The sequence below is a fragment of the Rhinatrema bivittatum genome, chromosome 4 (genome assembly GCF_901001135.1).
Source record: "Rhinatrema bivittatum chromosome 4, aRhiBiv1.1, whole genome shotgun sequence".
NCBI lineage: Eukaryota > Metazoa > Chordata > Amphibia > Gymnophiona > Rhinatrematidae > Rhinatrema > Rhinatrema bivittatum.
The window spans coordinates 186,325,035-186,348,901 of record NC_042618.1 but is presented as its reverse complement, the minus strand read 5'-3'; the positions used below and the strand labels follow the sequence as shown (position 1 = coordinate 186,348,901).

At 44.6% G+C, this 23,867-nt stretch overlaps 1 protein-coding gene across 4 annotated transcripts in view; it reads left to right on the top strand.

Annotated features, from left to right (window-relative positions):
• NOL8 (nucleolar protein 8) overlaps window positions 1-23,867 on the top strand; it is a 107,445-nt gene that overhangs the window by 81,446 nt on the left and 2,132 nt on the right. For 3 of the 4 annotated variants that reach the window (XM_029599372.1, XM_029599371.1, XM_029599370.1), the window contains one exon: window positions 21,664-23,223. In XM_029599372.1, coding sequence (XP_029455232.1) covers window positions 21,664-21,717 — 54 coding nt within the window. In that variant the 3' untranslated portion in view covers window positions 21,718-23,223. Of the gene's footprint in view, window positions 1-21,663; window positions 23,224-23,867 lie in introns of those variants that run through there. The other variant, XM_029599373.1, reaches the window with a different exon arrangement.

The window sequence follows — 23,867 nt, the reverse complement described above, 5'->3', positions numbered from 1 at the left end:
GAAAAGAGGGAAAAAACACAATGCATGCAGTATTTCAGGATCCATAACCAAAAGAAAAATCTAATTGAGAGGAATAACTCTGTCAACAGTGGCACAACTACAAAAAGAAAGAGTGAAGTGAATAACAAATCTCAACTAATATCTTATAAGGAGTCCAGGAAATGCAATAACCTTAAAGAGAGTACCTGGAAGGTAATGACCACAAATGCTCATAGTTTGGGAAATAAAATCCCAGATCTGCAGGCCCTAATGGCTGAGGCAGAATTAGACATTGTTGCTATAACAGAAACATGGTTCACAGAATCTCATGAATGGGATACAACAATACCAGGCTACAACTTGTTAAGGAAGGACAGAAAGGATAGAAAAGGGGGAGGTGTGGCTCTTTATGTCAGACAAAACATCCAAGCAACTGAGCTACAAGGAAGTTGGGGTAAGGAAGAAGCTCTATGGCTCGACCTAAAAAAAGATGACGGAGCATCCATTTATATTGGAGTGGTTTACAGGCCTCCAAACCAAAAGGAAGAGCTGGACAGAGAGCTGGTTGAAGACATCCATAAGATAGGTAAGAAGGGAGAAGTGGTGATCGTAGGTGACTTTAATATGCCAGATGTAGACTGGAAAATCCCATCTGCAGAAACTAAAAATAGTAGAGCGATAGTGGATGCCATGCAAGTATCTTTGTTCAAACAAATGGTGTTGGAACCCACGAGAGAAGGAGCTATACTCGACTTAGTACTCACTAATGCAGATAATGTCTCAGATGTCCAGGTGGGAGCCCACCTCAGCAGCAGTGACCATCAAACGGTATGGTTTAATATCAATAAAAGAATAGGGAAAAGAACCACAAAGACCCGAGTTTTACAGTTCAAAAACACAGACTTTGAGGAAATGGGTAAGTACCTGGAGGAAGAACTAAAAGGATGGGAGAACGAGAGAGATGTGGATCAGCAGTGGACCAATCTAAAAGGAGCAATCACCAAGGCAACTGCTCTATATGTTAGAAATGTAAAGAAAAGCAAAAGGAAACTGAAACCTATCTGGTTCTCAAAGGAGGTGGCTGACAAAATTAAAGCTAAAAGAACAGCATTCAAGATATATAAAAGATCCCAAAGGGAGGAGCACAAAGAAGCATATTTGAATCAACTGAGGGAGACAAAGAAATTAATCAAGTTGGCAAAAAGTCAAGCGGAAGAGAGGATTGCCAAGGAGATAAAAAATGGTGACAAAACATTTTTCAGATACATCAGCGAAAAGAGAAAGGTCCAAAGTGGTATAGCAAAATTGAAAGGTGGTAATGATCAATGTGTGGAGAGTGACGAAGAAATGGCAGAAATATTAAACGAATACTTCAGCTCTGTGTTCACTAAAGAAGACCCTGGAGAAGGACCATCTCTACACAACAAGAAACTGGAGGGAAGTGGAATAGATAAATCCTTTCACAGTAGAAAATGTGTGGGAAGAGCTAAAGAACCTGAAAGTGGACAAAGCCATGGGGCCTGATGGTATTCATCCAAGGATATTGAGGGAGCTCAGAGATGTTCTGGCGGCTCCACTGTGTGACCTGTTCAATAGATCCCTAGAAACGGGAGTGGTGCCGAGTGATTGGAGAAGAGCGGTGGTGGTCCCGCTTCACAAGAGTGGCAACAGGGAGGAGGCTGGAAACTACAGACCAGTTAGCCTCACTTCGGTGGTGGGAAAAGTAATGGAATCACTGCTGAAAGAGAGAATAGTGAACAATCTACAGTCCGGAGAATCGATGGACCAGAGGCAACATGGATTCACCAGGGGAAGATCCTGTCAGACAAATCTGATTGACTTTTTTGACTGGATAACCAAGGAATTGGATCAAGGAAGAGCACTCGATATCATATACTTGGATTTCAGCAAAGCTTTTGATACGGTTCCGCACAGGAGACTGGTGAATAAAACGAGAAGCTTGGGAGTGAGTGCCGATGTGGTGACCTGGATTGCAAATTGGTTGACGGACAGAAGACAATGTGTGATGGTAAATGGAACCTTCTCTGAGGAGAGAGCGGTTATAAGTGGTGTACCGCAAGGATCGGTGTTGGGACCGGTCCTGTTCAATATCTTTGTGAGCGACATTGCGGACGGGATTGAAGGTAAGGTTTGTCTTTTTGCGGATGACACTAAGATCTGCAACAGAGTGGACACGCCGGAAGGAGTGGAGAGAATGAGACGGGATCTAAGGAAACTGGAAGAGTGGTCGAAGACATGGCAGCTGAGATTCAATGCAAAGAAATGCAAAGTCATGCATATGGGGAGTGGAAATCCGAATGAAATGTATTCGATGGGGGGGGGAAGGCTGATGTGCACGGAGCAGGAGAGGGACCTTGGGGTGATAGTATCTAATGATATGAAGTCTGCGAAACAATGCGACAAGGCGATAGCAAAAGCCAGAAGAATGCTGGGCTGCATAGAGAGAGGAATTTCGAGTAAGAAAAGGGAAGTGATTATTCCCCTGTACAGGTCCTTGGTGAGGCCTCACCTGGAGTACTGTGTTCAGTTCTGGAGACCGTATCTTCAAAAAGACAAAGACAAGATGGAAGCGGTACAGAGAAGGGCGACCAGGAAGGTGGAGGATCTTCATCGGATGACGTACGAGGAGAGATTGAAGAATCTAAATATGTACACCCTGGAGGAGAGGAGGAGCAGAGGTGATATGATACAGACTTTCAGATACTTGAAAGGTTTTAATGATCCAAAGACAACGACAAACCTTTTCCGTAGGAAGAAAATCAGCAGAACCAGGGGTCACGATTTGAAGCTCCAGGGAAGAAGATTCAGAACCAATGTCAGGAAGTATTTCTTCACGGAGAGGGTGGTGGATGCCTGGAATGCCCTTCCGGAAGAAGTGGTGAAGACCAGAACTGTGAGGGACTTCAAAGGGGCGTGGGATAAACACTGTGGATCCATAAAGTCAAGAGACCGCCAATGTAGAGTGGGTGGCTCACCAGAAAGATGGCTACTGCCCGGAGACAATACCCTTATTAAATAAACATACAGATGCTTACTGTGACTCCAACATCGCTCTAAGCTTCAACGGCAAGAGGAAATGTGGAAAAAAGGATTTGCTATCACAAAGAGGGGAGTAGCTGGCTTGTTACGGCGGTTACTACCCCAAACCAAATAAGCCTAATACTTCACTTTCCAAACATATACAGCATAGTTCTCTGCTTCAACGGCAGGGGAGAAGTAAAGAGGGTTCGCACTCACAAAGCGGGGAGTAGCTGGCTTATTACGGCGGTTACTACCCCAAACCAAATGTGCCTGATACTTCGCTTTCGATGCATATCCAGCATGGCTCTCTGCTTCATGGCATGGGAGAGGCTGATACATCAAGCATTTCCAGCATAGCTCTCTGCTTCAACAGCAGGGGAATAAGAAAAGCTGAGGCTTCACGCATATCCAGAATAGCTTCAACTGCAGGGGAGAAGGAAAAAAAAAAAAGGATTCGCACTCACAAAGCAGGGAGTAGCTGGCTTGTTACGGCGGTTACTACCCTAAACCAAAAGGGCCTGATACTTCACTTTCAATGCATAACCAGCATGGCTCTCCGCTTCAACGGCAGGAGAGAAGAAAAACAACCAATAGGGGCTGTATGACATAGTCTGGGTAAAGGGAATAAACATGGGTGTAGCTTGCTTATTGCAGCAGTTACTACCCCTACTACCCCTAACTAATCAAGCTAGGTATTTCACTTGGATGCAGCTCCATCACTGCTCTCTACATTAATGGTGGGGGTGGAAGGGAAATAGAACCAAGAGTTAAGAGAAAATGATAAGTATGAGAGAAAAAAAATGTGTGAAGCTTGCTGGGCAGACTGGATGGGCCGTTTGGTCTTCTTCTGCCGTCATTTCTATGTTTCTATGTTTCTATGGTCGTGATGGCGGCGCAGCTACGCCGGGAGGGTTTTCTGGTTCATCCTTACCTGGACGATTGGTTGATTCGGGCAAAGTCCGAGGATCAGTGTCGGCTGGCGGTGGCCAGGGGCCTACAACTCTTGCAGTCTCTAGGCTGGGTAGTCAATTTCAACAAGAGTCAAGTGGTACCCACGCAGACCTTGGAATACCTTCGACGACACGGTGCTGCGTGTTCCTATCGCAGGAACGAAGGTGCAAACTGCAGTCTCAAGTGAGGCGCTTGCTGTTGCTACGCCTACCACGGGTCGGCGATTACCTGATGGTCCTGGGTACTATGGCCTCCACTCTCGCGTTGGTCCCCTGGGCGTTCACTCATCTACGGCCATTGCGGTCGTCCTTACTATCCCGCTGGAAGCCGTTTTCGGGGGAATTCTACCGTCCACTTCCACTCGTAGGCCGGGCGAGATCCAGCCTGTCCTGGTGGCTCGATTCCAGTCATCTGACCTCTGGAGTGTCCCTCCTAGTGCCCAGCTGGACAGTGGTGACCAGGGACGCCAGTCTCTCCAGATAGGGAGCAGTCTGTCTAGGAAAGTCAGTTCAAGGCCTATGGTCAGCGTATCAGGCCCGAAGGGCTATCAAATGACTGGAGAACAGAGTGGTCCGTTTGGCGCTGCACTCGTTCCTACCTCTGCTGAGGGGACGGGCAGTCCGTGTTTTGTCGGACAACGCAACCACAGTGGCCTACATCAATCTCCAAGGTGGGACGAGAAGCCCACGTCAATCGCCAAGGCGGGACGAGAAGCCCACAGGTAGCAGAGGAGGCGCGGCTCTTGATGGCTTGGTCGGAGCTAATTCTCGACAACGTCGCAGCCTCTCACATCGCCGGGGTCGACGACGCCCAGGCGGATTTCTCAGCCGTCATTGTCGGGATCCCGGGGAATGGGAGCTGGCGGACGAAGCGGTTCGCCTCATCGGCAAGACGTGGGGTATCCCCATATGGACTGGATGGCCGGAGGCCACAGTGCGTAGGTTCCGCGATTCTTCAATTGGCTTCGAGAAAGGGGAGCAGAAGGAGTCGATGCATTGGTGCTTCCCTGGCCGACGGATGTCCGACTGTACGGTTTTCCTCCGTGGTCGATGTTCGGCAAGATTCTGCGCCGCATAGAATTGCACCCGTTCAACGTGATCATGGTGGCTCCGGAATGGCCTCGCCGTCCATGGTTCACGGACCTCATTCAGTTGGTCGGGGACGGCTACCATGCGTCCCATGCGTCTCCAGGGGCTCGCGGGGCTCCTCCGTCAGGGCCCCGTCTGGTTGGCGGATGCGGATCCCTCCTGTCTCGCGGCATGGCGTTTGAGAGGACTCTGCTCCAGAGGAAATGTTACTCTGCCGCGGTGATGGCTATGCTGCTGAGGTCCGGGAAGCAGTCTACGTCCTTGGCGTACGTCCGGGTCTCGGTAGTCTTTGAGGAATGGTGCGTGCAGTGGAGTGTGGTTTCTGATCTTCTGGCTTTATCCGGGCTGGTCTGGCCAAAGGCTTGGCATGCAGTTCCCTGCGGGTCCAGGTGGCGGCGCTTGGTTGCTGGCGGGTCCTGTTGTCTCCCGTTTTCTCTGAGGGGGCTAAGCATTCCCGTCCTCCATTGCGTTTCCCCTGCCCGTCCTGGAACCTTAATTGGGTTCTTTCCACCTTGTGCACGGCACCGTTTGAACCTTGAAGCGTACGAATCTTAAGGATTTCACATTGTAGACTGTATTCTTGGTGGCGATTGCCTCGGCGCGGCACTTCTCCGAGTTGCAAGCTCTCTCCTGTAGAGATCCCTTTTTGCGTATTTCCGCCTCGGGGGTATCCTTGCGGTCGATCCCTTCCTCTCTACCTAAGGTCGTTTTTCTTCTGAATCAGTCAGTTGAGCTGTCCGCTTTGCGGCCGGGAGCTCCTCTGATCCCCTAGCGAGGGACTTAAAGAGGCTTGCTGTGCGAAGATCCCTTCTATCACGAATTCTTTTCGGATAGCAAATCTTTTGTTTGTTTCCTTTTCGGGTCCAAAGAACGGGGGCCGCAGCATCCCACACGACGATTGCCCGTTTGGCTAAAAGAAACCATTGGTTTGGCATACCTCATGTGGGGAAAACCGGTTCCTGGGGGCCTTCTCAGGGCTCACTCGACACGGTCCCCAGCGGCGTCTTGGGCGGAGTCTTCGCAGGTGTCGCCTCCGGAGATTTGCAGGGCGGCTACCTGGAAGTTGTTCCATACCTTCATTAGACATTACCGGTTGGAGGTTCAGGCTACTGATTCCGGGGGTTTTGGAGAGTAGGTACTCCGAGCGGGACTCTCTGCTCTGCTCCCACCCTTGGTAATTTAGCTCTGGTACATCCCAGGTGTCCTGGACTGATCCTGGTATGTACAGGGAAAGGAAAATTAGTTTCTTACCTGATAATTTTCGTTCCTGTAGTACCAAGGATCAGTCCAGGATCCCGCCCGCAGCACTGCGTAGTAGTATTAGAGAGTCCGCTCAGTGTTTTCTTAGCTAACCTGGTCGCTTGTTTGCGCTCTGCTGGTTGCGGAGTCCAGTTTCGAAAGGGGTTTGCGTTATGTTCGGTTTCCTTAAAGGTAGTTGGTAGCTAGTTCTAGTTGCATTTCTACTTTGACATTACGTAAGACTGAGGGGCTGTGATTGGCACAGGGTCCTATATGGCTCAGCCCACAAGTTTTAGTCTGTCTCCATCTACTGGTGCGGAGTCACAACCTAGGTGTCCTGGACTGATCCTTGGTACTACAGGAACGAAAATTATCAGGTAAGAAACTAATTTTCCTTTGATCTGCCATGCAAGGGAGATAACCTATTTGGAGAAAAAGTTCAAGAGGCAGTCCAACAACTGAAGGATCACACAGAGACTTTGCGTCAATTGTCTCAAATACCTCAGGATCCTTCCACACAGCCTCCTCGTCGACTTCCTCATAGAGAAACAAGGAGACCTTACTATAGGCCACGCAGATACTACGCCCAAACATCTAGGGGTAGATCCACTAGGCCTCAGCAGCAACGTGCACAAACTAGACAACCCAGGGCACCTCGTACTCAACCTCCACCTCAAACAGGCCCTGCCTCTGGGTTTTGAGATACAGCCCAGAGAACAAGCCACTCCTTTAAATCCACACACACAACTTCCAGTAGGAGGAAGAGTATCCCACTTTTACACTCACTGGAAAACAATAACAACAGACCAATGGGTGCTCTCTCTAATTGCTCAAGGATACAAGCTAAATTTCCTGTCAATTCCACCAGAATTTCCACAGAGAGCCATCCCACAACAAGAGTCTCAACTAATTCTTCTACAAACAGAATTATCCACCCTTCTGAAAATCAGGGCAATACAGTTAGTGCCCCATTCTCAGAAGGGAAGAGGATTCTACTCCCGTTACTTCCTCATTCCAAAGAAAACAGGAGGCCTAAGGCCCATCCTAGACCCCAGAAATCTCAACAAATTTCTAAAAAAAGAAAAATTCAGGATGGTTTCCCTAGGCACCATGCTTCCTCTTCTTCAACAAGGAGATTGGCTTTGTTCTCTGGATCTTCAGGATGCTTATACTCACATCCCAATATACCCTTCTCATCGCAAGTACCTGCGCTTCATAGTGGGTCATCAACATTTCCAATACAGAGTACTCCCTTTCAGACTCGCCTCTGCACCCAGAGTGTTCACAAAATGTCTAGCAGTCATAGCAGCACATCTACGCAAACAAGGGGCTCATGTCTTCCCATACCTAGACGACTGGCTCATCAGAAGTCAGTCTCTACAAGGAGCTCTCGAGTCCCTCAATCAAACAATTACAACACTACATTCAGTGGGTTTCCTGATCAATTATCAAAAATCCCACCTCACACCATCACAACTGCTTCAATTTATAGGAGCAGATTTGAACACCAACCTTGCAAGAGCTTTTCTACCAGAAGATCGTGCAGAAACAATCTCACTGCTAGCAACGTGGCTCAGCTCACCAGTTTCTAACTTTACTAGGCCACATGGCCTCTACAGTTCACGTCACACCCATGGCACGTCTAGCCATGAGAATAACACAATGGACTTTAAGATCACAATGGATCCAAGCCATTCAACCACTGCATACTCAAATTCAAGTAACCCACCAACTACGTTCTTCTCTACTATGGTGGATGAACAAGGACGATTTGCGCAAGGGCCTACCTTTTCAACAACCAGTTCCACAAGTAACTGTCACTACAGATGCATCCACCTTGGGTTGGGGAGCTCATATAGACAATCTCCAAACACAAGGCACTTGGACAAAGCTCGAAGCAACCTATCAAATCAATTTCCTGGAACTTCGAGCTATACGTTATGCTCTACATGCCTTCAAGGACTGCCTTACACACAAGACTGTTCTGATCCAAACGGACAACACAGTAGCCATGTGGTACATCAACAAACAAGGAGGGACAGGATCGTACCTCCTTTGTCAAGAGGCAGCTCAGATATGGAGTTGGGCCCTGAGCAACTCCATGTTTCTCAAGGCCACTTATCTGGCGGGCATTCACAATGTAGTGGCGGACAGACTCAGTCGTCAATTCCAACCACACGAATGGTCCCTGGATCCCTCAGTAGTGACCAGGATATTTCAACTTTGGGGACATCCAACAGTAGACCTCTTTGCATCACATCTGAATCACAAAGTAGACAACTACTGTTCCCTATACAACTTGAACAACAGGCCAGCCAAGGACGCATTTGCTCGCCCTTGGAACTCAGGCCTACTCTACGCGTATCCTCCGATACCGCTCATAACCAAAACTCTAGTGAAGCTACAACAGGACAAGGGGACCATGATACTCATAGCCCCATATTGGCCTCGACAAGTATGGTTTCCCACACTCCTCGACCTCTCAGTCAGGGATCCCATTCGTCTAGGAGTAGCTCCCACTCAAGATCAGGGTCGGTTGCGCAATCCCTAGCCCTGACAGCATGGATGTTGAAAGCTTGATCTTACAACCACTCAATCTTTCCTCCAATATATCTCAAGTGCTTATAGCTTCACGCAAACCTTCCACACGGAAGAACTATGCTTCCAAATGGAAAAGATTCACTTTGTGGTGCACGCAAAACAACATAAATCCTTTCACTTGCGCTACAAATTCTTTACTAGACTACTTATACCATCTTTCAGAATCTGGACTCCAGACTTCATCTGTAAGAGTACATTTAAGTGCAATCTCTGCTTACCATAACCAGGTAGCGGATGAACCTATTTCCACACAACCTCTTGTCAGCAGGTTTATGAGAGGTTTAACTCACCTCAAACCACCAATTAGACACCCAGCCACACCATGGGATCTCAATTTGGTTTTATCAAGGCTTATGCGTTCTCCCTTTGAACCCATACATTCCACTGGCCTAAAATTTCTTACATGGAAGACTATTTTCCTCATAGCCATTACATCAGCTAGAAGGGTTAGTGCGTTGCAAGCACTTGTCACATATGAACCTTTTACTAAGTTCTTACATGACAGAGTGGTTCTTCGTACACATCCAAAATTCCTTCCCAAAATAGTCACGGAATTCCACTTGAACCAATCCATAGTTTTACCCACATTCTTTCCAAGGCATCACTCTCATCAAGGAGAAAGGGCCTTGCATACCTTGGACTGTAAGTGTGCTTTATCCTTTTATCTCAACCGCACTGCAGCCCACAGGAAATCCACTCAGCTTTTTGTTTCCTATGACCCAAACAAACCAGGTAAACCAGTGGGAAAACATACTCTATCCAACTGGCTAGCAGATTGCATACAATTTTGTTATGAGCAAGCAGGCTTTCCTCTCCAAGGGCAAGTAAAAGCACATTCAGTAAGAGCAATGTCAGTTTCAGTAGCACACTTTCGTTCAGTGCCAATCCTTGAAATATGCAAAGCAGCAACATGGAGTTCTCTTCACACCTTTGCAGCTCATTACTGTTTGGACAAAGAAGGAAGACCAGTTTCAGCCTATGGACAATCTGTCTTAAAGAACTTGTTTCCAGTTTAATCCCAACTCCTTCTACAACCAAACCACTGTGATCTTCGGCTGACTCATTCAACAACAATACTTCACTGTTGCCTCAATGCAACATGACTCAGCCTCTAGCTCGCTATTCACCCATATGTGAGGACTAGCATCCTGCTTGTCCTGGGATAAAGCAAAATTGCTTACTTTGTAATAGGTGTTATCCCAGGACAGCAGGATGTAGTCCTCACAGAACCCACCCGCCACCCCGCGGAGTTGGGCCTTATAATTTATTTTATTTTTTGCTAAAGCTTAGAGCTACATACGAGACTGAAGAGAGACACCTGTGGCAGAGAATATCATAGCATGCTGGGCATGCTCAGTGGCCTCACAGGGCCAGTCAAAAGTTTCTAGAAACTTTGACAGAAAGCTTTCCTGCCTTAGGGCTCCGTCAGTGACGTCACCCATATGTGAGGACTACATCCTGCTGTCCTGGGATAACACCTATTACAAGGTAAGGAATTTTGCTTTACTTTTGCTTTGAAAGGCAAACTTCAAAGCTATGATAGTGTGGGGGGGAGATACTGGACATGACATCATTTAAATGTTTAATTTACAAATCAAGAGTTGTACCGCTAGTCTCTTACTTGCTATATTACTTTTGCAGTACTTGTGTGGCCTTTTTGGATTCTGCAAATTACGTAACATACTTTGAGAAATGTTTGCCCTGTTTTGTGTCATGTTAAATTCAAAATAAAAAGTTATTTAAAAAAAAAAATAGATCTGTTTGTGGCTCTTGAGGACTGGAGTTGGTCACCCCTGATATAGGAGGATAATTCGATCAGTAAAATAGCATAATCGCTTTACTCTATCATATGTCTGTCTGTTCATATATTTCTCATGAACACTTTCGTCATTCATTATGCTTCCTTGATTCTCTTTCAAATTATCTTCTCTTCTTGTTCTTATCAATGGAGAGTGTGATCTTGTATGTGTGAACATGTTTGTGTTTGAGCATAGAAGTGAGAGCATGTATGAGAGAACATGCGTGTGTAAGAATGAACATGGAGTGTATGTGTATATAAAAGAGCAAGAAGAAGGTTTATGCACACCACCCAATCCATGAAAATCTCCAGGAGACTGGAATCAAAGGTTCCCAGAATAGAGAGTGAGGGAGTTTTTTTTAACTTTATTAATATTATTTATTTTTTATATCCCGCTTTTCAGCACTTCAAAGCAGATTACATTCAGGTGCATTCAGGGACTCACAATCTAAGTTTGTACCTGAGGCAATAGAGAGTAAAGTGACTTGCCCAAGGTCACAAGGAGCAGCAGTGAGATTTGTATCCTGGTTTCCCTGGTTCATAGCCCACTTCTCTTAACACAAGACTACATCTCTTCCATGTCATTGGGTGGTTTTTTTAATGTGTTTTTGAAATGTTTTATTGGTGATTGGGAAAATGTTAAAAACTGAGTTTTTAATTATTGGATGATCTGTTCATCAGCTGTTTAAAATATTTTTTCTTTTTATTAGTATGGCTTTACTATTATAATGTTTTATGTTTCTTGATTTTATTGTTTGATGTTTTATGAGGCATGGTGTTGATTATCTTTTTCTATTATTGTTTACAAAATATGGCTGCCTGCAGTTTTCAGTTCAGTTTTGTTTGCACATTTCTATTTATACTTTATGGTCTCTTTATTCTGTGTTTAATGAGGATCTGTGTTCTGCATGTATGACCAAGGTGATGTATTTTGGTAGCATGTAGTTTCTGTGAGGGATCTATAGCAGCTTGGCTCATGTTTATTCCTCATAGGAGGTATATGGGTGTTTTAGGGCCTTGTGTAAAATTTGCAGAATTGCCTTTTCATAGGTAGGGTTGTTGCTATTTGAGTTAATGCTGTTTTTGTATGGGAGATTTACTATATTGTAATTCTGTTTTGTTGTGGCTTTCTGAGGGCCAAGCCTACATACATCACACATTATACCTAATGCCATACGGGTTTCCAAGTTTCGGTTTGGTTTTTTTTTTTTGCTGGGTTTTCTGGTCAGCATAAGAGCAGTATATGTAAATATAAAATAAATATAAAAGATCCCTCACCCATCACTGAATACTTCACCGTCAACATCAAAACAGACCTTCCTACCATTATACTAGGGGATTTCAATCTCCATGTGGATACCCGCCCCACCACCCCCGCCTGCGAGACTCTACTGGACACCCTCAAAGCCCTAGATTTCAATCAAATCATCTCCGAACCCACACACAAAGCAGGCCACACACTCGATCTAATATTCGTGAATTCTAAAATAACCATCGCCACCCCACCCGTAGTCACCCCAGTACCATGGTCCGACCATTTCCTGATTAATGCAACCCTTGAAACCAAACCCCTCACACCCTCCACACAAAAACACCATAAAACCATCTCCTTCCGTAAACACTGTACTACGGAAGAGCTCACCCTAGCTTTCAACAAAATAGCTAATATCGATCTCACTAACCCAGACACCGCACTACACTCCTGGAACCAGCTCACTACAACCATAGCCAACGATCTATGCCCCATCATCCACAAAGAAATACCCTCTACACAACAGGAGAAAAGGAAACCTTGGTTCTCCACCAAGTTAAAAACCTTGAAACAAGAACTAAGAGCCAAAGAACGCGCCTGGCGCAAACAACCATCAGCTTCACTCAAAGCCATCTATAACAACACTCTACACACATACCGTCATGCAATTACCCAAGCCAAGCGTGATTTCCACGCGGCAAAGATCCACGACTACCAATTCAATGCAAACGCCTTATTCACATATGTCTCAGAACTAACTAATCCCAATGCACCAACTATGAACGATACTATCTCCAACAAAAAATGCGAAGAACTAGCCCTATACTTCAAGAATAAAATCGACAATATTCTTCTCCGCTTCCCAGACAACACTACCCCCCTCCCCCCCATCCCCAATGACAATAAGATCACCCTTAAAACATTTGACCTCACCACCAACATAGAAGTAGAAGCTATCCTAAAAAAGATGAAACCATCCTCACACTCTTCAGACACCATTCCTTCAAAAACCCTCCTCTCCATCACCCCTACCATCACCAAACATATTAAGGACTTTATCAACTGCTCTATTACTGCAGGCAGTGTCCCCGACCCACTCAAACTGGCCATAGTCAAGCCCCTCCTAAAGAAACCCACCCTCGACCCCACAGACCCGGCCAATTACCGTCCAATTTCCAATCTCCCATTCCTATCCAAAGTCCTAGAGAGGGTTATTAACAAACAACTAACAGAGTTTTTAGAAGACAACAATGTACTCCACACTCAACAGTTCGGTTTCCGTAAAGACCGAAGCACTGAAACCTTACTACTAGCCATGACAGACACTATACTTAAAGGTATGGACCACGGAAACTCGTACCTACTCGCCCTACTAGACATCTCCGCTGCCTACGATACTGTCAACCATCAGATACTAATGACTCGCCTAACAGAAATAGGTATCGCCGATACAGCCCTCTCATGGCTCTCCTCCTACCTCACACACAGAAAGTATCTAGTAAAAATCGACAAGCACGAATCCTCACACATACCTATCACGCAAGGCGTACCCCAAGGATCATCCTTATCCTCCACCCTATTTAATATTTATCTCATACCCCTATGCCACCTCCTCTCCAAACTTGGCCTAAAATTCTTCCTGTATGCAGATGACGTGCAGATTCTCATCCCGTTTCAGGGATCCATAAAAGAACCTCTGCAACGCTGGGAATCTTGCCTCGCCACCATAAATACCTCACTATCCGAATCCCACCCAGCTCTAAACTCTTCAAAAACAGAATTACTTGTCATCTCCAAGCAACCTGAACGTTTCACTCTCCCAATGCGACAGAACACTCCTCAAAATACTACCACAGCCACCCCTCAGACCCAGCTTGTAAGAGATCTGGGCGTCTACATAGACCAACACCTAAGTTTCAAACCCCACATCAAAAATCTACTAAAGGGGGGTTTCTATAAACTTAACATCATAAAAAAACTCAAACCCCTCCTCCACACCCACGATTTCCGCACAGTCGTACAAACCACAATGCTTACAAAACTAGACTATTGCAATTCACTATTACTAGGACTCCCCACCTCCACCATCAAACCCCTCCAAATTCTACAAAACTCCATGGCTAGAATCATAACAGGCACACAAAAAAGGGACCACATCACCCCCATACTAAAAGACCTACATTGGCTACCCATCTCCTTCTGCTCGCAATACAAAACCCTCACCATCCTTCACAAGTCCCTACACAAACATAATCACACCTGGCTCGACGAAACGCCTCGTTACCGCTCCTCCGACCGACCCACAAGAACAACCCAAGCAGGTACTCTACACACCCCATCTCTAAAGGCAGCACATTCGACTCACACCAGAGAGAGAGCCTTTTCCGTCGCCGGCCCCACCCTCTGGAACTCCCTCCCCACCCTCCTTCGCCAAGAGACATCCCTGCAAATTTTCAAGAAAGGAGTCAAAACATGGCTATTCCGACAGGCCTATCCCAACTCAAACCAAATTTAATTTCTCCCCAGCCCCTGCTGTTTCTGAACTTTCTCCACCCCCCCCTTGGATACCCTAAAAGAAACTACATCCCCGCCTACTGCTTAAGTTATCTCGTTTTCAACCATGATCTGTTTATGTGTCCTTTTTGTAAGAAATAGGAGTTTGTTCTAAGGTTACATTGTTATTTTGTATTTTGTACTCTTATTCTATTCTTTGTACTTAGTTTTTTACTGTTTTATTGTATCGCCCACCTGAGTTCTCTGTAAACCGGCATGATGTGCTGCACGAATGTCGGTAAATAAAAGTTAATAAATAAATAAATAAATAAATAAATAAATATAATATACATGTTATAAGTGATATTTTTATGTCAGACTGTACTTTGAATATTGTTTTTCATGTAAAATCTATTGTTATAAATGCATGATTTTCAGTTTTGTGTGGGTTAGGGCATGACTTGGGGAGGGAGGGTGCGAGGTTGTAAGGTAAGCCTATGGTGCCCAATACTCTTACACCAACCCTAGGTGCACTGCTTTCATGTGGAAAAACAGGATTCCATCTGGTGCTGTGCTGCTTTGGGTCATTGGTTCTCTCCAGTCTTGGCCAGGGCTTATTTTTAACTTTTTTTTTTTTTTTTTTTTTTTTTTTTTTTTTTAAAGCCTGAAAGAACAGCATGGAGGTAGAACAGAGCCTGGGGAACCATAAAAGCAGTAGAGAGTGTACCACTCAGTCAGTGGAAATGTGCTGAAGCCAGGTGGGGCACAGGGAAGAGTTAAGGCAAGCTGCAGTCACAGAAAGGGAAGGATGAGCCAAGCGGAAGTACCTGTGCAGTGTTGGGAAGGCCTCTGTTTGAAGGGCTGGACTGAGCTCTGAGAGGGGGGCAGGCTGTGGAATCAGTGAGTCTCCTGGAGATTGGGGGTGGGAATGGGAAAGTGAGCGGGCTGCTTGTAGGCTGGGGAAGGACTGGCAGCAAGCAAGAACTTTACATATTTCAGTAGTGCTGGAGCGGGGACACTCACTGTGAGCACATAAACAGCAGCACAGCAGTGGAATGTGTGTGTCGAGGTGTAAGAGAGACCCCAGAGACAAAATGTGTATCTGTCTCTAAGAGAGTGTCTGTATCTGCTGACACTGGCAGGCAGTGTGGTTGTCTCATTACTTAGCAACTGGTTCAAGAGCTGATTGGTTGGCAAAATACTTAAACACCAGACTAAGATTCCAGGATATATGAGAGATGTAACCAAACTTGCAGGGCTGACCAATTGCATAGATGGAAAGGGGACTGCAGCTTTGTTTGCTCACCCCGGTCTAGGTTGTTCTCTACTACTTAATTAATGTGGAAACATGTGAAATTTATGTTGCAGATTTTTTTAGCTCAATTCTGCCAAGCTCCAGGTCACAGGATTTATTTCTTAAGGGTCAACTTGATTTGCTTTTGAGAGATGTTGATGCACATGCTGCAGGAAAAACACATGAGATAGACAGAAAAAAAAATCCCCTGGGCTGATACTTTCCTGCAATCTGCCCCTGCTCATGTAACTAAAAATGTATGCTCCCCACACTTTCTCTGTCTCTTTCTCTCTCCACCAACCCCATCCCAACCAGTTTTCCCTGTACGTACCCGGATCAGTCCAGACACCTGGGTTCATCTCCCCCTATCAGCAGATGGAGACAGAGAAAAAAACCTTGCTGACACCGTATCTAAGCAACCATGCCATCTGCAGTTCGTCAGTATTTCTCTGTCTCCAGCAGATGGCAGAGGCTGTTAATCCTGCAGTTCTACAGTTGACTAATTTTTTTCAGTTAATTTTTCTTTTGAGCCTTCCTCCCAGGGGTTTCTTCTATTTTTTTTTAGAATCCTTAGGGTTCTTCCCTGTCCGGTCGCGGGTTGGAGCCCTTGTGTGTGCTTGGTCTGGGCGCCCGTGAGAAGTAAATCTGGTTGTCCAGATCCCTCCCTTCACGAGGCCACTGAGGCGGCTGCAGGCTCTTTACAGTACTTTTTTACAAGAATCTTTTGGCTATTTTTGCCTGTTTTTCAGGGCAGATTGTTCATTTTTAACTAAAGCTAATTTTAAAAAAAAATGTTTGCACCGGAGCACTGCTCTACAGGCGAGCGACTTCCTCCCCTTAGGTAGGAGCTTTTTGTGGGGCTTTGGCTGCTTGTTTGGGGGACCTTTTCTTCTGTCATGGTGAGTACCTTCAGAGAAAGGATTTTAATTTTATCTCTACCTTATGTCTCACGGCAGGGCTTGCCGTTCATGCGACTCTGATTCTTCCCGGCTTAATAGGTCGGGGTTATGCGCTAACTGTGCCGACGGAGGGGAGTGTTCGTCTGTGGCTCCTTTTCCCGCTAAACAGCGTCGAGTATCATTGTCTTTTGGACCGGCTGCAACTTCTTTTTTACCTCACCTGGCTGGCGCGGGAACGGTGGCCATTTTGGCTTTTGCCGCGGCAGTTCCCGCATCACCGGGGGGGGGGGGAGGGTCCTCCATCTCTGTCTCCGGCCTGTTTCTGGTTGGGGAATGGGCAGGGAGGACTAGAAGGGGAGGAAAGCTCTGGTTTCCCTGTTTTTCAACCAGACCATGCTGGTTTTGGTGCAGGGAGGCTTTTCTCCACAGACTTTGTTTTGTTACTTCATGATGCCTATATGGCCAGACAGAAAGCGGCTTGGGGAACTACACAGCCTCAGATTCCACCAGTCCAACCCACTGAGGGTCCTTCAGGGGGTCCCAGGAGGTCTCCTATGCCCAGTAATAGGGTTCCCTCAGCACAGGGTTTGATTTTTCGCCCGCAGGGTGATGCAGCTGGGGCGGTTGATCTGGAGAACGCTATCATAGCTCCTGGTGGTACTGATTCGGGGTCTGGCCAAGCTCCCCTGGTGGCTCCGGTTATTCCGGCTACCGAGGATGCGGGTGAAGGGGATGATCCGGTCTCTTTTATTCATGAGCTGGAAGATCTTAAGGTGGTCGCCTTTTTAAAAGGGAAGAGCTTGGAGGTTTTGCTTCCCTTGACTTACCAGGTTCTTGGGGTTGCAATGCCTCAGGAGAACCAGGATTTGGATGGCGAGGACCCAGTACTAGGTGCCATTCGAGATCCTCCAACTTCTTTCCCTTACCACAAGTCGGTTAAGAAGTTAGTAGAAGAGGAATGGGGACTCCTGATTCTGGTTTAAAGGTTGGCAGAGCCATGGGGAAACTTTACCCTCTACCAGAACAGGATTTAGAATTTTTTTTCTCTCCCGAAAGTAGATACGACGGTATCTACTGTGACTAAGCGCACCACGATTCCGGTTATTGGTTCAGCCGCTTTAAAAGATGTACAAGATCGTAAGGTGGAGTTACACCTTAAAAGGATTTTTGAGGTGGCATCCCTGGGTTTGTGTGCAGCGCTCTGTTCAAGTTTCTTGTAGCGTGCTTGTCTCCGGTGGGTACAGCAGCTTCAAGGTAATTTGTCTCAATCAGCTGTGGACGCAGATACGGCTGAGTGTGTGGAAGCAGCTGTGGCTTACGGTGCGGATGCCCTCTGTGATTTGGTGCGTTCGTCCTCCAGAGTAATGGCATCAGCTGTGGCCGCCCGAAGGTTGCTTTGGCTTTGCAGTTGGGTGGCAGATGTTTTCTCTAAGGTACAATTGGCATCCTTGCCTTTCAAAGGTAAGTTATTGTTTGGCGAGGATCTAGAGCAGCTGATCCAGTCTCTTGGAGACAGTCCTCAGGTTATCCTCGGATAAACCTAAGGGTAAGAGATTTTTTTCAATCACGGTTTCGTTTTCAGTCTGACAGAAGATCGCAGCCTACCCGTGGTATGCCGGGACTGCAGAGACAATATTTTTCACAGAGGCAAGCATGGGGACAAGCCTTTCGTGGAGCCAGAAGGTCCTTTAGGGGATCTTCTGGTGGCTCCTCGGCAGGAGGTAAGTCTACCCAATGATGCCAGGCTGGTCATACTCCGTTGTTCCTATTATAGGAGGTCGCTTACGGCAGTTCAGAAATCTTGTCTGTCCTGAACCTTAATCTAGTTCTTAAAGCTCTGTGTGAACCTCCCTTCAAGCTGCTCCGAAGGGCTACGCTAAAGGATTTGACACTTAAGGTAATTTTTCTCGTCGCCATTTGTTCGGCTAGAAGAATTTCTGAGTTTCAGGCATTATCTTGTCGAGATCCTTTCCTTCAGATTTCAGAATCCAGAGTTTCTTTACGGACGGTACCTTCCTTTTTACCAAAGGTGGTTTCAGCATTCCATGTCAATCAGTCAGTGGAACTTTTGGCTTTTCCTAATTTACCGGTGTCAGATCCAAATATGAGGGAGCTCAAATGTCTAGATGTTCGGAGAGCTTTATTGCATTACCTCGAGATTGCCAATGACTTTAGGAGGTCCGTTCACCTCTTTGTGCTATGGAGTGGTCCTAATAGAGGCTCCAATGCTTCTAAAGCCTCTATTGCCTGATGGTTGAAGGAGGCTATTTCTTCCGCGTATATTACACGGGGTCGTCCAGTTCCGGAAGGCTTGGGTGCTCACTCCACACATTCGCAAGCGGCCTCGTGGGCGGAATCTCAACTTGTTTCCCCACAGGAAATTTGCAGAGCGGCAACTTGGAAGTCGCTGCATACTTTTGCAAGGCACTGTCGCTTAGATGTCTGGGCTCCGGCAAGCCCTTCCTTTGGCGAGAGTGTTTTGCGAGCGGGACTCTCCAGGTCCCATCCTGGGTAAGGGCTTTGGTACATCCGGGTACATACATACCTGCTAATTTTCGTTCCTGTAGTACCACGGATCAGTCTAGAGCCTGCCCAATTAGAAGGGGGTTATATTAAGGGGAGAGTCGTCCACTCAGCTGTAAGATTGTTCTCTGTTGCATTCCATGTTTTTGTTAATTGTGGTTTAATAGTCCATATTTTTGCTATTATCTGCTTTGATATAGATATATACTGACGAACTGCAGGTGGCACAGTTGCTTAGATACGGTGTCAGTGAGGTTTTTTTCTCTGTCTCCATGTGCTGATAGGGGGAGATGAACCCAAGTGTCTGGACTGATCCGTGGTACTACAGGAACGAAAATTAGCAGGTAAGAACCAATTTTCCTTCAACCTGCATCCACCTCTCCCACCAATTAGCCTCCACCATCCCAGCCCACCCATGCCCCCTCCAAACTGGCTCTTTCCCCCAGTTTGATGAGTTGTTCTTCTCACCTTCCCTTAAGAAAGAGAGTCACTATCCTTGCTTTCCAGTTTGTTGGTTATTTTCATTATTTTTGACTGCTGGTGCCACCTCCGATACAACTGTTTTGTTTTCTTTGGGCGCTACATGGCTCTCAGTCAGCTTGGGCATCATGCAACTTACCCTCACTGAGAACCATAATGGCAAAGGTAGAAAATGGAGCAGTTAAGAAGGCAGCAGCAGCAAGACTCCGGAGAAGGTTGGGGGGGGGAGGGGGCATTGTGTAGGGGAGAGAAGAGTCAAGGAGCAGTCACTACAGGGAAGAACATTATCATAGGGAGTGCTGGATATATGGTTTAACATTTTCAGTATGCACATGTATCTTATGGAGAAAGAAAGTGTCTTTTTTTTTTTTTTTTTGTGAAAAACTGAGCTTCAAAACAAAGTCACTGCTAAGAGATGAGCATACATTTTGTGAGAGAAGGAGTAGGAGGTTTTCCTATCTCTGTATATTATAGCTCTCTTGGGTAGAATTATATGGGAAGGTGGGGTTATAAAATTAAATATTGCGTTCTTTTTTCTTGAACTGATAGGTATGTAAATGAAAAAGCAGATAATTGATAGTTCTAGCAACCAATAAGAACACACACACATATATATATATATAATCAGATCAAGAAAGAAGAAAGCAATATTTAATTTTATTTATTTATTTAGATTTATATTCCACTTTTCACACTTTTTTTCAGTGCTTCAAAGTGGATTACATTCAGGTACTGTAGGTATTTCCCTATCCCCAGAGGGCTTACAATCTTAAGTTTGTACCTGAGGCAGTGGAGGGTAAAGTGCCTTACCCAAGGTCACAAGGAATGACAGCGGGACTTGAACCCTGGTCTCCTGGTTTATAGCCAACTGCTCTAACCACTCGGCTACCCCACCTTCCCATATCATTATACCCAAGAGAGCTTACAGTGAAATCAACATAAAAATAATATACAAAGATGGGAAAACCACCTATTACTTCTCCCACAAATATATGTTCATCTCTTTTAGCAGTGATTCTTTTGATTTGAAGCTCAGTACTGTTTGCTGTATATTTTCACACAAAAAAACCCACTGTCTTTCTCCATAAGATACAAGTGCAGATTGAAAATTGTTAAACCATATTTCACCAAATGCATCAAGTATGGTTTAGAAGCACTGGTAGATATGTGGTTAGTAAAATGAAAAGAGCAGAGACTCCAGCCTTACTAGACAGAGAAAGCTATTACAAATGGACATGTTGACCCTCGGTTACTAGCTGTTGAAATGATAAACCTTCCCTAGGAAAATGTTGCCATTTTGAAAGAAATAATCCCACTTTGTGACTCAAGATTGTAGTTTTCCTTCCTGTGAATTACCGTTTTCTTTGGAAATCTTTGTACATAGAACCTGTAAATGAGAATTAAAATGACCTTGCTCTGGAAGGTCCAATAGAAGTTCCTGACATGAGATGATATTTTGGATAATCTCTGTTTTCAACATATAAGTTTTATAAATTGCCTAGGAATCTGACAACAAAACCATTTTTGATCTACAGTAATTGGCTCTTGGTACAGATGAGATGTCTGTGTGTGTTGTAATTGTTTCTATGCACTGTTCTATCAGGCAATTCACCGTAAGAAGAGATGATTTCCCTGTGTTCAGACTTTTGTTGCACTGCAGTATGCTGAAATGATACTGCTAGGTAACCTTCAGTATGAGCTCAACTGATCCAAAGGATTTTCCTGTTACAGAATAGAAAATTATGCCTCAAGTAAGGAAATCTACTAAAGCAGAGTGCATAATGACAAATTTCCAATGTAGATCTATGAACTAATTCTTTAATTTAATTCAGATAAACCAACCTTGTTTGATAACCTCAAGTATCAGTTGAGGTTTTTGTTTTTTTGGGTTTTTTTAAAATAAGCATTGGATAAATTGAGTACAGATTACCATATTTTGATTTTATAGCATCACAGTTTTTATGTGGAAATTTAAAATCACTCAACTCATGACACAAAATGTCCTTTTTTTTTTTTTTATTAAGGAATGCCGGAAAAGACATAAGGATGCAAAGAGAAAAGTGAAAGCCAAACAGTGACAGATGCAGTCTACAAGGTGAATGGTTCTAAGAAAATTATCATCTATTTCTTTAAATATAACATACAAGTGCTTGGTTTTGACCTACCAACATGCAGTGAATTAAACAGAAAAGGACAGGTCTTTCAGCAGGTCTGAAAGCAAACATCGCGGAGGAGGGAATGGGAAATGAGCATAACCAGTCTTCAGGCAAGCTTTTTACCTCTAAGGCCTCGTGTTCAGTAATTATTTGAGAATTCTTAATGTACCAATGTGGTGATTCAACAAACGGACCAGTAGTTTCCTCCTACTCGTTTGGGCTTCCAGCTCAGTTAAAATTAGCCTCTATTGGGCTACAATGCCATGTGCTTTCATTCACAGCTACCCAGAGATTTTTGCACTTGTACATCCCCTCCCAACTCATTTTAAGTCTAGTCATTTCAGGAGCAGTCTATGGTCAGGGGCCATGTAGGGCTCCTATGCAGTCATGGACCCTAAATCCAGCCTCTAGGTGTCACTGTTGCACAATGACTGGGACTCCTTCCTGCAGCATCTCCATCCGCAGCTGTTCAAGAAATCAAGTAAATTGTCGCCTCTGTGTAAATGCCTATTTTTATATATGACAGCCTTTATGTAAATATTTTACTAGTAAACAGGTTTCTGAAAAGCTCAGGTGGAATAATAATAAAGCATTTTGGACCAACACAAACTGGCAGCAGATTTTAAACTTGAAACACTGTAATTTCATAGACTTGCAGATGAAATCTCTTTGTTCTGTCCCCTCCACAATTCAAAAGACTTCTACTGTAAGATGTCTTCAGCTAAATATCTATAGGCAGAAAGATAAAGGCATTAACCCAGGAAACATTGGGATACTATTGTTTTTGAAAGTTAAAACCATTTTCTGCTAAAGCTTTTTAATGTGAAAACTGGCAGTTTGTTAGCTATAAAAGATTTGAACTTCGTGAGAAGTGAATAACCATATACTTCTGAGTGTCAGCTGTTCCTCATTTTTTTCTAGCAGAAAAAGCTCATGATTTCTGAAGTGTTCATCTGATTATTTTATTGCACTGGGTATAGAATTTGCATTGGATTAATTGTCTGTAATCCAGTCATATTACTACTTTTACCCAAGGTGAAGTAACATGCTGCTTTTTTTGTTTTGTTTTTATTATATCGTGTATTGTTGCATCCCAAAATAAAGACTGCAAAGAGGAAGCAGTTGTACAATATCACAACAAGCAAAATTATAAATATGAAGTGGGATACCATGTCATAACCCTTATCAATAAAAAAGAAATAAAAATAATATAAAACTATAAGAATGAAAATATAAAAGAATGGAAGCTTTAACGGAGGTAATAGCAAAGATAACACTCAATCTCCACTGCCTCTATTACATCCCTATGTTGTTATAGGCCTTCAGCCTATTAAGAGAAGGAGACTCTCTTTTATAGCAATGTCCGCTAAAACTGACCTCCAGTATGCAATCAAGGGAGTTCGCTTCTAATAATAGGCAATCATGATATGGGCAGCGTGTAATATATGAACACCAAAGGATTTATTCAACTTGATATCACCCCATCTACCCAACAGACACAAAGAGGCAGAGAAGTGGAGAAGTTGGCCTAGTATTTCTCTAGTCACGGTTTCTACTTGTGGCCAAAAGTTACTTACAATGAAATAATTCCACCACAGATGAAAATGAGAGGCAGATTCTTCACACCCCTGCCAGCATAAAGGACTAGAAGTACTTGTTTTAGAGAAAAACAGGGGACATTTGTATGTTCTATGTAGCAGGTGGAACATTAACTCCCGAACCTTATTACAGTGAGATAGTTTGAGTCTAACCCCAAATATCTTAGAACTTTTCTCAAGCTATCCCCCCATTCCCCATCCCCCCCCCCATATAAAACAATCTGTAAAAAACAGCACCTCAGCTGTTGGTAACATGAATAAATAACAAGAAGACAACCAATAGGAATACATATTCATCCCTAAATTGACAAAAAAAGTGTCAATTTAGTATCATTTTATCTTACTGCGCACTGACATACACACGTCTCGTTACTGCACACTATCGGATATTAAATATGTACTTCCATTAGTGCGCAGTAATTAAAAAATGATTTTAACCAGAAATTCGTCGAAATTTGATTCTTTTTTTGGGGT